Source organism: Boleophthalmus pectinirostris, unplaced genomic scaffold (genome assembly GCF_026225935.1).
Source record: "Boleophthalmus pectinirostris isolate CB_2022bp ecotype Guang Dong unplaced genomic scaffold, ASM2622593v1 HiC_scaffold_1, whole genome shotgun sequence".
In the NCBI taxonomy this organism is placed as follows: Eukaryota; Metazoa; Chordata; class Actinopteri; order Gobiiformes; family Gobiidae; genus Boleophthalmus; species Boleophthalmus pectinirostris.
The window spans coordinates 20,044,711-20,060,091 of record NW_026570970.1 but is presented as its reverse complement, the minus strand read 5'-3'; the positions used below and the strand labels follow the sequence as shown (position 1 = coordinate 20,060,091).

General features: G+C 37.7%; 1 protein-coding gene across 4 annotated transcripts in view; it reads right to left on the bottom strand.

Moving 5' to 3' along the window:
- Positions 1–550: 550 nt before the first annotated feature.
- Positions 551–15,381, bottom strand: part of klf12b (Kruppel-like factor 12b) — a 34,304-nt gene continuing 19,473 nt past the window's right edge. For 3 of the 4 annotated variants that reach the window (XM_020936298.2, XM_055148594.1, XM_055148606.1), the window contains 3 exons: positions 12,264–12,399; positions 5,434–5,591; positions 551–4,594 (listed from right to left, as the gene is read on the bottom strand). In XM_020936298.2, coding sequence (XP_020791957.1) covers positions 4,413–4,594; positions 5,434–5,591; positions 12,264–12,399 — 476 coding nt within the window. In that variant the 3' untranslated portion in view covers positions 551–4,412. The remainder of the gene's footprint in view (positions 4,595–5,433; positions 5,592–12,263; positions 12,400–15,381) is intronic. The other variant, XR_008631552.1, reaches the window with a different exon arrangement.

Genomic DNA, 15,381 nt, shown 5'->3' with positions numbered 1-15,381 from the left:
AGGAGACATTGTATTTGAGCCCTCCTGATATATTCTTTCAGATTGATTTCAAATTTGTCATGTTCAGAATTGGCAGCTGTGTGCCTGCCAATCTGTCTAATCACTTTTGAAAGTGCCTTTGTGAAATAAAACCACAGACCCATACAACTGTGTAACTTTGGCTCTTCTTGATACCTCTTTGACTGCTTCCAAGTCACTTTTAGCAAAGTGAAACTATTTTAAGGCTGCACTTTAGAGCTTGTTTCCAGGGAGATGTTATTACTTTGGATTATTCCACAGTATGGCATTAAACCTATCTAGCTTGCATGCATTCTATTACAAGTGTTTTTGTTTAAAAAGAATACATATATTCTGATCAGGGATGCCTCTCCACAGACTTGACCAGTCTCTCCTGAAGTTGCAATTTTCTTCATTGAAACTAAAGCTCAATGTGAGTCATCATAATCATAATCTTAAAACCCAAAGAAGATATGTTTTATATCTACAAGTCTATACATGTCTCCTATACAAAAGTGACCACCTATAAACCACAGCACAGTATCACAGCATGTTACATACAAAATGCAACTTTATTAACCTTCATGCCTCCATTCATATTAATATACATGTATATTTTAACTTATTTTTCATTTCACAGCTCCATCCATATGAAAATACAGAGAATAAAAGGCAAAAACACTGACTGGATACTTAAACAACTTTGAGGGAAAAAACAGAACAGAAGAAAAAAAAAATAGGACACCTTTTCAAAAAGTTTCTGAAAAATTGCAGGAATAGAAATTACTTTTATAGATGTGGAATTCCATGAAGCAGAATCTCCCTTTTGAAATCACAATTTTGTTAAGGTAAAGAATGAAAAACAAAATTTGAATATTTACACTACACTCACTTTACATAAATACAGGAACAACAATTACTGTACGCAATATCAGCAAACTTTAACATAGGCATTGGCGTCACTACTGAAAAATCTTCATAAAACCAGAAAAATCAAAATTGTAGTAAATAAAACAAATCATTGATATTAGTAATTATTGACAAAGGCATCAGTCTACAGCAGGAATCCCACTCGCAGTACAATTGTGAGCAAGATTTCTTATGATAATTTTTAGAATGTGTGAAAAAGAAATTTGAGCTGTGACTTATTGCAAACAAAGTAATGATGCATGGTCTAAGAACTGTGGAGATGTGATGGTAGAACACTTGACACTGCGATATAAGGCTCAGTGCTAAAGGAAAAATAGAAATAGAGGTCCAACTTGCATATCTGTGCTTTTTTCCAAAGATGTTATTTAGTTATTTAGTTAATTTGAGTATGTTTTAAAATCCTGCACCCAGGCTAATAAAGTCATTGTACAAGTTTGTGATACGAGGCACTATTTATTTATTATTGCATAACTTTGACCCTGGTTACCGTTACAAAATTATGCTTTAAAAACGAAAGGAGAATGTTCTAAGGGAAATACAATACACCCTGTCTGTGTGGAGATCTTCAAGTCTAACTGACTTTCTGAAAAGAAGTTTCTTTTAAGGCATGCAACGTTAAATAGTGACAGTAGAGTTAGTGAGATGTTCTTGATAACTTTGTAGGTTAAAGCAAAAACACATCACCGGGAATTATCAAGTACCTTTTTAGGTGATTTATTCTGATTATACAGTTTTCCTAATGTTCAAGGAACACCTTTCTACCTCCACCTTATTATGATGTCATAAATGTGTGCCATAAGGATAGACTGGGTTTGACTGCTTTATAGATAGAACCCTGAAAATGCAGAAAAATATTGGCCAAAACAAATAAAATATAATTTAAATGGAGATTAGTAATTGTTTTGTAATCCAGCCTCATGGGAAAGGATGCCAGAAAGTGATACAGAAACATCACCACATTTTGCGTTTATTGCTATTTCTGTTTGAAAACCGAACCCACACATCACTCCTGATCAGCAGACATGTATCCAGTCTCGTCCCAAAGACGGAGACTTATGACATCATAATGGTCTCTGCAGTGATGGTCCAAGAATAACTATTTGAAATGTGTTATCAGAACATGAGCAACAGAAGGAAACCAGAGCTAGATAAATCATTTAGCAGTTAACACTTTCAGCCTTCAGAAATAAAAGGTTTTGATCATGTCAGTTGACCACAAAAGTAAACCAGGACATCACATATGATCTTGTACATGATGAACACCATTAGCCAAATTTCAATGTAAATCAAATCAGATAAATTACAGTCTCTGAAAAAGACCTGTATAAACACATGTTCTAGAAATCCAAAGCCCTATTTTTCCAATATATATACAGGCTGTAGAACTTTGTAATAATTTTCTCTTCACTATGACATATATTACAACATTTTAAAACTTTTTACATAAAGGAAATCATTACTGTATATTCATCTAAGTGCCCCACAATCATATTCTCATACTATAAAGAAGATAAAATATATCATGATGATTATGTGTGAATTAATCTGAAATAAAATGATTTTAAATTATTATAATATTAAACAAAAAGGTGCTGATATGCTTTTGCCAACAAATAAAATAATGGTAATGACATGTGCACAAGAAATAAGGATTATATAGTTTTCTTCTCTCAGAGAAGCAGGGTTAAAATGTAACATGTTGATAAACTAAATAGGTGATACACTGTTAGTCTGTGGGCCTTGAGGATGTGCTGTTTGAGACTGGGGGATTTGACTGTGTATGTGCGCTCTGTGTTCTTGGCTTTTCCAAGGTGCTATTATCCAAAAGCTTGTCATTTCCTTTTGTTGGCTCCAGTCCAAGAAATGCATTTAGCAAGTGCTATCGGATGATTCGAGCTGCCCTGATGCTCTCTGGCTTATGTCTGAAGCTTTCATACGGGGAAGAAAATAATTTAATATAGAAATGTCTTTTAATATCACCATAAAAGTCGTGAAGAATACTAAGTGGTGATACTTTGGTTTGCCAATACTTGTGTTTGCTAAAACATAATGAAACACATACAGTACTGTGCAAATACATGAATTGTTTGTCCAAATGAAAGAGTCAAGTTTATGAGATGAACATAAAAATGTAAAAGATTGACTGAATTTGAAGAGCTTGCAGAGATTTCTTATTAACAGCCACACCAATGTTTGCACAGCACTGTACTGCACAAAGCTGGCAATGGAGAAATGGTTAAAGGATATATAAAAAGATCATGTGCTTGAAGCAAGTTCCCTGTGCTGGGGCTCAATACTAACCAAAAGAACAAGGTGGTAGCTTTCCAGAGTGGGGCAAACCCTCTTATCTTGACATCAATTCCTTGTTTTTATTTGTTAAAATTGTATTGCTCATCTACAGTATAGTTTTAGTTAGATACCACACAGCTCCTTTAACACTGCAGTACTGTTGTGCAAAACTACAATATTGTCACTGAGGAACACACGAGCAGAAGTCTGTAAAGTGCCTCAGTCTCACCCAAAGTCCTGTGATTGTTTCCATGTCCACTGTATTGGAGGGATTATCTTTCTAAGTCCAAAGCAAAACTGAAATTAAACATACTGAGAGAATATTTACCTTTGAAGATTGCACTTTTACTGATTGCTAATCACAGCACAAAATCCACAAATTGTAGGAAATGTTTAAACGAGGCTCAACTTAAATGAGAATGGGGGTTCATGAGAGGGGTGTTTTTGCTGGTGGGATGATATGCCACTTTTCATTGTTTAACAAACAATGAAGGTCCAAAACGTCAAAAATAGTGGAGATGTAGATCCATTTACGTTGCTTTTTACTCCAATCCCATTATATGGCTGCGGGATAGGTGAAAGTCCAGCCCTCTTATAGCTTTTGTAATAGATGCTTTCACATACTGTATAACAGCAGGCTGGAACAGGCAAAGGAAAGCATGGTGAAAGAGCTCCCTCTGCTGGTTAAAAAAGACAAGAAGGCGCAATACTGAAGCCTGTAAATCCAACCAAGACCTTGTAGCCCAAGTATTTCCTGTGGTCCAGGGCAGGTCCTGTCTCTGGTTCAACAGAGCACACACAGGAAATCCATTCCACAAAACAGGGTATTTCACATTAAAAATGCTGAAAAACAGCAATTTATCAATAAGAATGAAAACATCAAATTAAATGTTTCTTGATTGCATTTGTATCTTTAGTCCCAATAAAAGTTGTGAATTAAAAATCTAAATGTAATATTTACCAACAGTGCAGTAAAAGACAGTTTTCTTTTATTATAATCGACTGACAGTATACAATTCCTTCCAAGGATCCAGCCATGATCCTCTTCTTTCCTCATGTGTGTGTGTGGCTGTGTCCAGGCCAGCTGAAAACATTCACAGGGAGATCCCGCTCCCCCAACCGCCTGCCTGTGTCACTGATCATGCCCTCTCTCTCTCTGTAGCGAGTGTCCCACCATGCTCTGTCGCCCCCTTGTGTCACACGAGCATATGTCTCCTCCTGTGCAGGGCGAGGTGGTCTGAGCGGGAGAAGCTGCGGTCACAGTCTGCACACTTGAAGGGTTTGACTCCCGTGTGTTTCCTGTAGTGCCTCGTCAGCTCGTCGGAACGCGCAAACTTCCACGTGCATCCGTCCCAGGTGCATTTGTATGGCTTTTCCCCTGTACACGGACACACAACAAGGTCAGGAGGCACACAGCATAGGAGATCATCAGCCTATTTACATTAACATAGGAACTGTCTGACACTACTGAAGTAATGTATGCCTTAACGCTAAAAGTCACTGTGAACTTTGGGCTCTTTATGGTACAAACTTGAAACTTTTAGTCAAGTTAGAATGCTGTTTCCTCCTCAAAAACATTCCAGGAGTTGTGATTTGTTTCATTCTCACATGTTTGAGTAACTCTTTATTATTAATCTGTCAACATCTCCAGAGCTCAAAGTGCTCTGTTCCACCTTGTGATATCATGTAGTGGTAGTTTTCAAGTCAGCAGCAACCTTTTACATTTAGTTCACTTGAGATTTTCAAGTCCAGGGCTGAAATTATGTAAATAAGTGCAGTGAAGTTGTATGGCTTTTAAAAACACAGTGAAGAACATCCTGTATTATCATATGACATCACAAGGTGGAACAGAGTGTTTTCTGTTTGGGAGAAGAGCTCTTAAATATGCAGGATTTGTGTGTTTAAGCATGTGTGAATGAAACATACAAAATCCCCAGATCTGTTTGTGATTGAGAAATAACATTATAACATAGATCAGAAAATATTGTAATATGGGTCAATAAGTTCAATTTGAGGTGGGATATTTATAGGTAAAAACAAAAGAGATTTTGTTTTTAACCTATAAATGCCATATTTTACGGAAATAAAAGTGGGCACATCAGATGCTTTGTTGCAGCTGTTAAATAAAAAAAAAAAAAGAAGAATTTTTAATAACTGAATAGTTCAATAGAGTGTATGTGAAGATCTGAATGTAACCCACGGCATTGTCTGGCTCACCTGTATGTGTCCTCCTGTGGGCTTTTAGATGAGAGCTTTTTGTGTACACTTTATTGCAACCATCAAAGTCACATCTGTGAATCCTCCGCTTTTTGGAATCCGGAGACTCTGATCTCCGAGGGCGACGTATGCTGTCAATACTGAACGGCGACATGGAACTGTAAAACCAAGAAAACAAACGGGGGTAAATGTTTAAAACTCTTTTCAAATATTTAAAGGTTAGATTAGGTTAGTTTATTTGCCATATGTAGTTAAAAACCACATTGGAAAAGTGCACAATGTATCTTTTTTGATGGAGGATCTGCATGTTTCCCTGAATGTCATTGCTTTATCTTGAATGTTTCACAATATGGCATTAAACTCCATAAGCCGATAAGCAGGTGGGGGTCAGCTCTGTGGAAAGAGACTGCACTCACAGTAAAAAAAATCATGTTTACTAGCTGAATAAATGCAAGATAGATTTTGTTTAATGTTCATTTACAATACTATGGCTTTACATATCTATGCACATTCGCTATTGCAAAATTTATCCAGTTATGTTATGTAACTCTTATTTATCGTGCAAGTAACTACAGAACAGCTTTGTATGAATAAAAGTTAATTATGAAATGTCCTGGGCCTCCATCAGTTAGTTAATACTCTCATTACATCCAATTAAAGGCCCAGCCAGGATGTTGGCTTAACCGATATCATGGAATCAATATCCAGTCCAGCTAAATTTCTTGGAACTGCAGCGATATTCAATACCAGTATCAGTATCAGTGCATCCCTAAGTATTAGGGGTGTAACGATATCTAAGTCTTACGATACGATATGTCATGATATGAACCTCACGGTAAGATATTTATTGCAATATCGTGGGAAGGCTCGAGATACAGAGGGGAGGCTCACAATTAGAGATCTAACGATATTCAAATCTCTGTACGATTTTTATTGCAGCTAAAACTGTGAATATTTGACTTTTTCCTCTTAAAATGCCTTGAAAAGACTTAATCCAAAGAACTAAGACTTAAAAGTGCTTAGAACTGTTATTTCTTCTTGTAGTCTGCACTAAAATGGAGCAAAGGATCATGGTCTTTGTAGTGTTTTTTTAGCTGTTGCTGCACCATAGCTCTTCATTTAAACAAAGAGACTTGTGATTCGATATTGTGATGGTCCATGGTATTATTGTGAGAACTTTGACGATACAATATCATGATATTTCCGTTATTGTTACATTCCTACTAACTGTGGAACAATATGTAGAACAATAATATCTCTATGGAGGCAGACAGGTGGAGAAATCTGCAATTAAAAAGCAAAAATATAAATAAATCAACTAGCACTCTAAAACAACTTTCAAAACTATGTAAAAGTTGTATTTGTGTATATAACTTATTGTAGAAGGGACTGCACACTGAAGACTATTAACTAAAATTGTTGTGATATTATTCTGTCCAGCAGGTGGCAGTGTAGTACTACATCACCACCACAATGGCCAGATGAGCGTCCCTAGCTGGTCTTGTACTGCCTTCACTCTCACTAATCAATACCTCAGACTGTTTTATTTCCTAATGCTGATTGATTACGTTAATGATTACTGAGATTTGTGTCATCAATACATTTGGCATGACATTTCCTCTGCTTTGTATTGTCAATATTGTTGTTAATAGTGCCATTTGTCATCCACTGTCAGATCTGTACTGGATTTATTTGTGTACTTCAACAAAGACATTCAGAAAGATTTTCAAAAAAAAAAAAAATGAGATGAACGCAGGCATGAAGAATCTCTAAAGTCCATCTCTGCTTCTCTAACAGAAATAAACACATGACTGGTCCACTTCTGGTAAAAGGACAAGAAGCGCTCTGTTTGTTAAAAGGGTGGAGACTTCTCAATACTACGTAATGCAATGCTATGGCAGCCAATAATACACTTTTGACCGTATAAAAACAATATACTTAATCAATTATGAAATGTCAAATACCGTGAAGAAAGAGAATACTAGAAGATGCAACTTTAAACATGGGATTGTCAACTTTTTCAGATGTACAGCCTACCATGGACGAATTTTCTGTCTTTCTATATCTTTTCAAAGTAACGTGATTTGTCAAACCATCGGTAATAGGGACAATCTAAACAAAAACACCCAAAGCAACGTAAAGAGTCACTAGCTCAAATCCAAACAAATCACCTGTTGCTTTTGGCCACGTGCCAATGTGAGCCTCTGCAGGAAATGAGCACATGGGTTAGATATGACTTGCACTCAATCTCCCCTCTAATTCTTCTCTCTCTTTCTCTCTCTCTCTTCTTTGTCTCTCTTCGTCTTTGTCACTCTCTCTCTCCTTCTCTCTGTCCATACACACTAGGGCCCACAGTGTTACATGATGTCAAAAGCCGAATATTTAACCTAAGACAGGCTTTCATAATGCTAAAGGAACGCAGCGAGTTTATTGGGCTAATCTGTCCGGGTGAAGTGGCGTCATAGTAGTAGGGTGTGTGCGTGTGTGCGTGTGTGCGTGCGTGTGTGGAAAAGGAAAGTCAGGATGATTTGGTTAATCATGAGAATTTCAGAACCAAAAATAAGTTACTTAAATTCATGCTACACTTGAACAGATTCAATGTCGGTTTACTTTTTATCTGTTTAATTCATATCTGGCTGTTCAGGTTACATACATTTTGTTGTTCAGAAAGTTTGATTTCATAGTTTGTCACATAGTAAAGAAATGATGATCTATTAGACATTGTGAATCAAAGTGAATTTTACTGTTGTTTGGCTATGGTGTCAGTTATCATAAATAATCATAAAATTATTATGTTTCTTCTCACAATAATCTTAACACTAACATTTGAAATTGAGCCCTTCCTAATGTGTTTCTGGGGGAGTGAAGAAAACAAGTAGGGATTTACAGTGCAAACCTCACGCTCAGATGAAGAGGATGTTTACATACAAACTGTGAAGATACTACGTGATTGGAATATCATTTAAGATGGTCTGGTTATAAGAGCTTTTAAAAGACTGAATATACTTGACTGTAATGCATTTTGTGTTACGTTTTCGTATATAAAAAAAAAAGCCTTTAAAAATAAAGTTTGATTTGATTGGATATTGCCTAAAGTAGTTCTAAGAAGCAATAGTCGGGGGTAGACTTAGTAATTGAAAATAGCACTTTTTAATTGAGAAATATTTGAGATAGTTAAAAAGGTAATAATCTCGGCGGGTTGTGACTGAAAAAAATGGGACCATTTTCTTCTGTTTCAACAGTTTGAAGCAAAAACTTCAACATAAAATACTATTGCATTTTAACAGTTTTTTTTGCATTTGATTTATATTTTATTATTGTTAGTTATTTAGGTTTCATTAAATTCATAAAAACTTTAATCAATATCTAAAAATAAAAATAGTACCGTAATCCTTTCTTTCCTTTCGTCCTTCCTTCTTCTTCCTCCTTTCTTTCCTTTTCTGACTCTGCTCAGATGTTTTACGCAGTATCTGTACCTCTCACATCTAGTTGTCACTATAGACTTGTTATATGTTCACATGTGTAGTTTCACAGCTCCATATGCTTTTGTTCCTCTTGTAAAGCTGCTGCAGGCAAAATCTTGCTTGAACCCAGAGTCACGGCAGCATCACACAATCCCTGTCTGTTTGAGTGCAGACCCGAGACACGAACACAGCTAAGATCAATGTAAGAGCACATCCTCCTTTAGGCCTATTGGATTTCTCACTTTTACCTCTCCTCTTCACTCTATGGCTGCAGTCACACCAGCCTCAGATGTGTCACAGGTCACACTAGTTCACGTCATTGTGACTATGCTTAGAAAAAGAATCCCAAATCTTGAAATCCAAGTGTCTTAGATAAAGACAGATATTTGGGTTGTTAAAGGTTCCATATTACAAAAAAATGACTCTTGTGAGCACTTCCTGTATTACCAGATGACATCACAAGGTGGAACAGTGTGTTTTCCATTTGAGTGAAGTACTTGGCCTTAATATACAGGTTTGCATGTTAAACATGTGAATGAAACAAAATGCAACTCCAGGTATGTTTGTGATGAGGAAACATTATAACATAGATCAGATAATAGCGTAATATGGGCCCTTTAAAGAGGACATATGTGAAATCAACCTTTTTGAGATTTTAATCATTTTTAACAGTGTTCTTTTATCAATAGCTTACTCATGCATTCATGCATGTTTGAGTAATCCTGTACTGTCCTGCATGAGTCCTGCTTGAGTGTTCAGGAAATTTCTGTTTTCACCTACCCCCTATCGCCACCTGCTTCTGTGTATTTACTTGCAATTATTTAAACAATGCAGACACTGCGTCATACAAGTAAGGTTTAAAAATGTCACGTAGCCATTTTTCAACAACAAAAATACAAAAATGAAAATCCATTGCTTGTTACAGTGAAACACTATAAAGAAGCAAGGGCTTTCAGCTCTGCAGTTCTGAACAGTATGTCAGTGGACTTGTATTTCTATTATTACGCCATTTAAGATTAGTATTGCAGTTTACAATGAATTATTCAAAAATGTGCAATAGCGATCTACATATTATGTTTTGGTTTAGTAGTAAATACCACAAAAAATGCACAGTATGTCTAATGTTTAAGGTACTGAAATTCAATAGTAGAAATTATTTTTATATTACTACTACGCATTTTTGATCAGTATAGTATCAGTACTGATTAGTATCTGGGTTTTAACTCTAGATCAAACATTTGGCCCTGCTCCAGCTCTATAACATTTTCAGTATCAAGTATGTCAGTTCACATCATTTCTACTAAACAACCAAACGTGACAGCAGCTTTGTGATGAAAACAGGAAGCTTGTTTTGTTCCTGTGTGTATCCTATTGGACAGGGAGCCTATGGGCATTCCTGTACCTGTCTTGATTCCCCTCGCCTCACCTCACCTCTCCTCCCTCACCTGCTCTGCTCTCTGGTCGCCTCTGGTCTTTGGGGAAGAGCCAGACTTGTCTACCAACAGCAGCCTCTGCCCCCAAACTACACACACACACACACACACACACAAACACACATCTTCTCCTCTGTGCTCATTCTCTGTGGTTTTCACTCATGCTCTCCCACAAAAGCCCATGCAGCGGTCCCCAGGGAAACACATGAATATGGAAGAGGCTGCCCAAGAAGCGCATGACACAAACCCCTTCCCTCCTATCTCTCCTCCTCACCTCTTTATTTATACGTGGATACCTGGAATAGAGGCTGCAGGCACTCCCATCCTCCGCCCTGATGTCCTCTACTCCCTCACTACCCAATTACATAAAAGCATCTGCCTCTAAATTAAAGCTATAAAACAAGACTATAGCATGTAGACACCCACCACTTGGGAAAAAGTTAGAACAATATGTAAAATAGGTATAACAACAGTGAAGTGCGTTTGGTATTTTCTTGGTTGGTTGCTTTCAAAATCTCCATGACATATTTTTTTTATTCAGACATAAACATCCATATGCTTCAGTGTTCATACTTGTGTTTGTGTTTTCCTACTCAGCATGTCTTGTTGTAGTGTCCCCATTATGCAACTATCCATGGGTTTCATAGGGAAAACAAAACAGGACCATTTCCATAGCAATTAATAATGCAAAACTAAATATTCTACTTTTTGAATGGCCAAAAAGTCCTCAAAATATTGTCAATTACTAGGGAGCTAAAGTCCATTATTAGACATGTCTACACAAAAATGTTGGTTTACACTTTTCTTAACAAAGGCTGACCTCCTTCTTAAACCACTCAGCATGCTTACAGTATATGCACAAGCACATAGGATTTCTGAAAAGCACCCATACTTTTTCATGCACAAAGCCGGCTAGAATTTCCACAAAGCGCAGTCTGCACTTTGCACAGTGAGACAGAGTGGGCAGGCCCTGGCACAGCTCTGCGCTCAGGCTGCCTGGTGATTTATCTCCATAGTGAAGGCCTGGGCACTGAAAGGTTGGGCTCTGCCAACCTCTGTTCTCCTCTGACCACCCGGCGCCCACGTGTGGCACTCTGGGGTACAGCTGTCCCTTTTAATAACCCGCAATGAATCCACACTTTGAATGGTGTGCGTTTGTCTCCAAACAACAGCATATACCACACAACCTCCTGCACTGTGTTTTAGAGATCTACCACAATAGAGTATATAATCAGAAACTTCATAGGCTATGTGGGAAAAGGACTAATAATTGTTCTATACAAATCACACACTACTACAGAGAAGTATAGCAAGTCTTCAATATACCACAAAGCTGGATGAATTTCCCAAGGACTGTTTAGTACGCTAGAGCCATATGCGTATGAAGCCCACGCAGCAACACCCAAAAATAATGTGCACGTCTTCATAAAACTAGATCTATCCAACATGCCTAAGCTAAAGTGCCAAAGGGATAAACAGTTCAAACTGAAATAAATGTATCATACATTTTACATTCTTTAACTTTTCTTATTGTTTTGGCGCATTATTGTTTCTATGTAGCAAGTTCCCATGTTCACTAGCATTAGACTGGCCCCAGTTATTTTTTTTGCAGAAATAAAGTTGCATCCCTAATAGCATGTCCATGAAATATTTGCTTAATAAATGATGAGTTTCAGTGTAGTTTAATTTAGCTGAATATAGTTTTAATAATTTACAGTATACAATATAAAACATGTACCACAAAATGCAAAAAGTGGTGGGGGAATTGGAGCACCCACACGAAACCTACCCAAAGACAGGGTAAACATGCAAACTCCACACAGAAATGCCCCATGCTGCTCAGGAGTTGAACCCTAGCTGTGAGGATATGAGTGCTAACCTCTATGTCACCATGCAGCCCAGACATGTATATAAAATAAATTAGGATACTCACTCTTGCACTGCACGGGCAATAGACAGAGCAGTGGAGCCTGTCTCATTAACACTGTCCAAGGTCACGTTTGGCAGGTCATCATCTTCACTGTCACTCTTGATGTGCCGTGGAGATAGACCATTGAGATCTGAGTGTCCTGAGAAGAAACAACAACAAAGTACAACAGATATTACAACTACGCCACCTTGGAAATGCCTCATCTGAACTCATCTGAAGCTGGGGTTGGGCCTGGTTATTCGTAGTGAGATGGGAGACCTATGGGAATACCTGGTGTTGCAGTAGAGCAGCAGTGACTCTAGTCCATACTGCTGTTGTGTCCTTAGGCAAGACACTTCACCCACCTCGCCTAGTACGAATGCTGTGTGTGTGGTTGATTGGTGGTGGTCTCAAGTCATGAATAATGCAATGTTAAGGATCTTTGAGCGCCCCAAAAAAAATCGCCATAAAGATAAAATGCATTATTAAGATATGAATGTCTGTCTTAGATTTTATTAATCATTGTTTAAACAAATACAAAATATTATCTTTTGAGTCACTTGAGTATTTGGTCCTGGGTTAGCACCCAGGACCAAATACTCAAGTGACTCAAAAGATAATATTTAGATACAGTCCTAGCACTGTGCATGACAAGGCCTCAGTGCAGAGATTTTCAGTCAGGAGCTGTCAATCTAAACTAAATCTTCATTTATGGACAGGGCAGTGGAGCGTGACACAGTAGCCAGCAGTCACAGTAAGAGAGGAGAATGCAAATAAGTCAGTCCCACATCTACACACACTGTATTCTTATCAGGCTCTGCCCCTCTGATAAGCAGAGGGTGCAGGGTTGTTTGTACATTTTACTGTCTTTGTGCAGCTGGCAGGAAAAATTAAATTCTCTGTTGGAATCTTATTGCAATAATGTTTAGAATATATATGGGTTTGTGAATTATATCACATTCTCATTGTTTTCTTTATTTTGGTATCACTGTATTTAAAGCACTTGTACCCATGTTACATTAGCCTTTTTTATTATTCATGAACATTCTTTGGCAACACTATTTAAAATATGCTTAATTAGTCTTAATAAAGTAGGAACACAAGACTTAATTCATAGTGAACATATTGTTTATTAAGAATTAATGTTTGAGTCATTCTTAATAAACTATTTGCTCATTATGAATTGAATGTTTTTCTTCATGTTTATTAAAGTATAGTTATTATAATATTTATTGCATTCTTTGGTTAATTCACAATTTGAAATTTGCTGGAAACAACAATGAAGTTAGATGTGGAGTCGAAGTTGCATTATATACTGACTGAGACTATTCATCCCTAATCTCTACCTGTTACATACAGTGTGTGGGGAGGAACACAGTAGCTTATAACAATACTTTTTCAGATAACAGATAACAGTAACACACCTTCGCACTTTTGCTGTCTAAATGTCACATCTACTGGTGTCTCCAGTGGTCATTATTCAAATTGCCAAAGTACATTTATTAATCCAAAAACCATGACAATATAAAGCAGTTTAAGTGCTTTGTCCTGATTTTCAAGTTAGCACAGCTAAGCATCTTGTGGAGTTTCAAAGCTACAGTATACCTGGCATGACACCGTCCTCCACTGGCCTTTCAGTTGAAATTGTGCTCATAATGGGCCATAATAAGGGGCTGGTGGTATAGGAGCAGGCACTGTGCTATTACTGGGGGGCATGCACAAGTGACGCTGTAACACTGCCGGAGGTGGCTTTAAAAGGCTTCTAACTGTTGATGTAGTCGAAGAAGTGCAGAGTGGTCACTGGCTCGCCTACCCTTCAGAAACCTGTAATTAGTCAGAAATGCATCGTGTGTCGGAGGGGGTATTTTGAGAGAGGGACACAAAGGAGGAGTGCTGAAGAGGTGGGCAGAGCACCGGATTTCTTTCTTTCTCTCTCCTGTTGTTTCCAGTCAAGCCCTGTTTCCATAGCAACCTGCTGCTGGCGGAGACAGGGAGACAGCGGTGAAAAGCAGGGTGCCCAACCTGAGTGCGCCCATGTGCATGTTTGGCCAAGTATGTGTGTGTTCAAGTGGGTTTTTGTAGCTATAATGAAAGCTTCAACGTGAATGGCGCGCATCACTGCACAGGGTTTTATGGTGTCATACAAGGTAAATTCAATCTTTGAGGGTTTTTTGCTAAATTGGCATTTTTTGAGTGACAATTTTGTTTCCCCTCAAAACATACCTGTCCCTGCTGGGACATTTGAAATTTAGGTGTTTTTTTGTCAACCAAGAAATCCATACAACATCACCATAATTGTTCACAATTTAAACTGCATTTGTTGCAAAAAAGCTACTTTAAAATAGCAATAGTTTCATATAAACTGCCACACTTCTCTGCTTAATCAGGTGGCATGGCTGAGCACCTTTAGCCTATACAATGGTCAAGTTGGTCAATGTTTCTTTTTTCATTTTGATAAAAGAAAGTAATTGTAACTATATTATGTTGATAACAATTGTTGTACCAATCCTGTAAAAATGTCATAGACTGTCCATTGTGTTGTCTTTGCTGAATAGAAATATGTGAACCACTGCCAAACTTAATTGTCAACAAAGGATGTAATGAGGAAGATGAATCACTGGAGAATTGACTGAACTGAATAACATTGTGTGTTGAAAGAACATTAAAACAATTATATTTGGATTTGTAGGAGGTTATAGGGTGCATTAGGTGCCACCATTTGCATAAATTGTTAGATGCTGTGTTTGTCTTGTGGTTGCTATCTAATTAAAAGTCACTGTGTCCACCACACCCAGTGTTTAACATTCATCCACTTGACTTCCTTTGTGCTGGGTGCCTTTGGTTCTGGGCAGAGCAGATATTGGGCTGTATCTTTCATGTGTTTGTGCAAGTGCAACACGCCTTCACTATCCATCCACACCCTCTTATGAAAGTCTTGTTTTTCCTGTCCTCCTTTCCTGTGCTCTCTTTGGGAGCCAGAGGTTTAAAACGCCCATCTCCCAGGACCACCCCACCCATGTTGTCCAAGTGTCTGTCTGAACGTACAGTCTGTTCTAATTACACATTTATTTGTTTGGTCAAACTTACAGTGCAGCACAGTGAGGAATGGAGAAGTAACTATGTATACTTGAGTCTATGCAGC